The following is a 1,868-nucleotide window of genomic DNA, read 5'->3' on the forward strand; positions in this document are numbered from 1 at the left end:
AAAAAAAAAACAACTGATCCTATGAGTGACCTAGAAACCCTGTTAGGGAGGAATTTGAAGATAGAAATTATTCCGCGCAGGTTTGCTTAGAGCAGTGCCCACACAGGGAACCAAAAGGCTCTTTGATGTAGCAATATTGATTTCTTTAAAAATTGCTTTAGAGGAAAAAAGAACTGTTGAGGCTGCCTATGTACAATCAAACACCTTTATTGTATTCCTTGGTCTAAGGTCATGTTGTCATGGGACATTCCAATTTAATTGACCTAATAATATTTAAGACTAATGTTCTTTCTCCTAGTTCATTGCATAGTACTCAGGTCTTTAAAACTTGCATTCTGCCCCCAAAGCACAAGTGGTCTCTATCATTTAAAGAGCAACAGAGGAGGAAAGTCAAGAGTAGGAGGAAGATAAGGGACTGTGTTGGCAATTATTTCTATGAATAACTGGCTCCTTTTGCATGAAACTAGAACTCGACGGTGCCTGGCTACCATTACTGAACACTTTGATCCATGGCTCTGTACAAGAGTCCTGATTTTTAAAAAGTAGAAAATGCAGAAGAATTTTAAATCTCTTGGACTCTAAACTCTGTAGCCGTAGAGGATGAACCAACCCCTGAAACTATTGCCTTGATGATAATCTTCAATCCTTAAATAAAAACATCCCATGAAATTTCTTTAAACAGTAATAGTATAACTGATAAATAATGTCTACCTTGAGCGTTGAGCTCTTTTAAGGAATATCTATATGGGATCAAATTGACAGCATCAACTTGAAAGGTTAGATAGGAACCTTAGGGAGCAGTGAGTGAGCTCATGTTACTGAGGAGGAGCCACTTAAGTGATGAGGGTGAGTATGATTCCACAAACTGTAATTGGTTTCACTAAACTTCACAGGTAGAAACTGTATATGTTTTGCCAGTATATTCTCAACAACAAAATTTTTTTTAAATTTAAGTTTGTATTTCATAAACTTTCAGCCACTGATTTAAGAAACCAGTGCTAATTAAAGTGTCTGCTGTTTGTTAATGCTATACCATTGTAACTGCTAATAAGTAGCATTTTCCTGCTTACACCAAAAAATTTACGTTCAAAATATTGTATGTGTTCTCTGATTTTTTTTCTTACAGCTTGCCAGTATTTGCTGTGCTGAAATGTTTTAATTTAAAATTTCCTTCCTTTGTATCTTTTTAGTTTTCTCTGTTGCTGCTTTTTCTGTGACACAAGCCTTTCATTATAGTCACTCTTCTTTTCTCCTTCCCCACTTCTTTCTTTTCCTTTTTTAAAGCCATGAGAAGCCGATCCATTGGTGAATGTGCTCTGCCATCGGCCTATATACGCAGTGCTAAAAGTGCTCCTGTTCTGATCCATCCTTCCAAACCCTTCTTGCCTGATATTGTTCTCACTCCCCTTTCTGATGAGCTTTCAGGTAGTGCCACCTCTGCTAATTTCTGCACCACTCTTTTCACTTTTTAATTCTGCTTTCGAATTTTGCTTAATCAAATAAACTCTTCAAAGTTAATTTCTTTGGGGGAGGAATGGGAAAGTAATTGAGAAATCAACATCTTGAGTTATTTGAACTCTAATGCCACCCTTGCAGTCCATTCTGGAAGTGCTAATCTTAGTGCTGTGCCAATGCCCAGTGTTTTTCTTTGTCCTCAGGTGGTATAAGAAGTAGAATGTTTATTTATTACATTATGAATATCTCAAAGAGGTAACTTGAAAGATAATAATAAACGTTTTGGCCTTTCAATTTTCCATTGTGTTTTACCATCTAGTTATGGTAATCTTGAATACCATCATCTATAGATGTGGTTCCCTAAGCAGGTGATACTGCCCTGCTGAGGGGCCCTGGGTTGAACCAGAGGGGCT

At 37.1% G+C, this 1,868-nt stretch overlaps 1 protein-coding gene across 11 annotated transcripts in view; it reads left to right on the forward strand.

The window, feature by feature from the left end:
* Positions 1-1,868, forward strand: part of RALGAPA1 (Ral GTPase activating protein catalytic subunit alpha 1) — a 197,483-nt gene that overhangs the window by 67,234 nt on the left and 128,381 nt on the right. For 8 of the 11 annotated variants that reach the window (XM_030885023.2, XM_030885024.2, XM_045287770.1 and 5 more), the window contains exon 17: positions 1,285-1,425. The exons of the other annotated variants lie outside the window; for them this stretch is intronic. In XM_030885023.2, coding sequence (XP_030740883.1) covers positions 1,285-1,425 — 141 coding nt within the window. The remainder of the gene's footprint in view (positions 1-1,284; positions 1,426-1,868) is intronic. 11 annotated transcript variants of the gene reach the window in all.

Source organism: Echinops telfairi, unplaced genomic scaffold (assembly GCF_000313985.2).
Source record: "Echinops telfairi isolate 266 unplaced genomic scaffold, ASM31398v2 ScPeMD7_18;HRSCAF=68, whole genome shotgun sequence".
In the NCBI taxonomy this organism is placed as follows: Eukaryota; Metazoa; Chordata; class Mammalia; order Afrosoricida; family Tenrecidae; genus Echinops; species Echinops telfairi.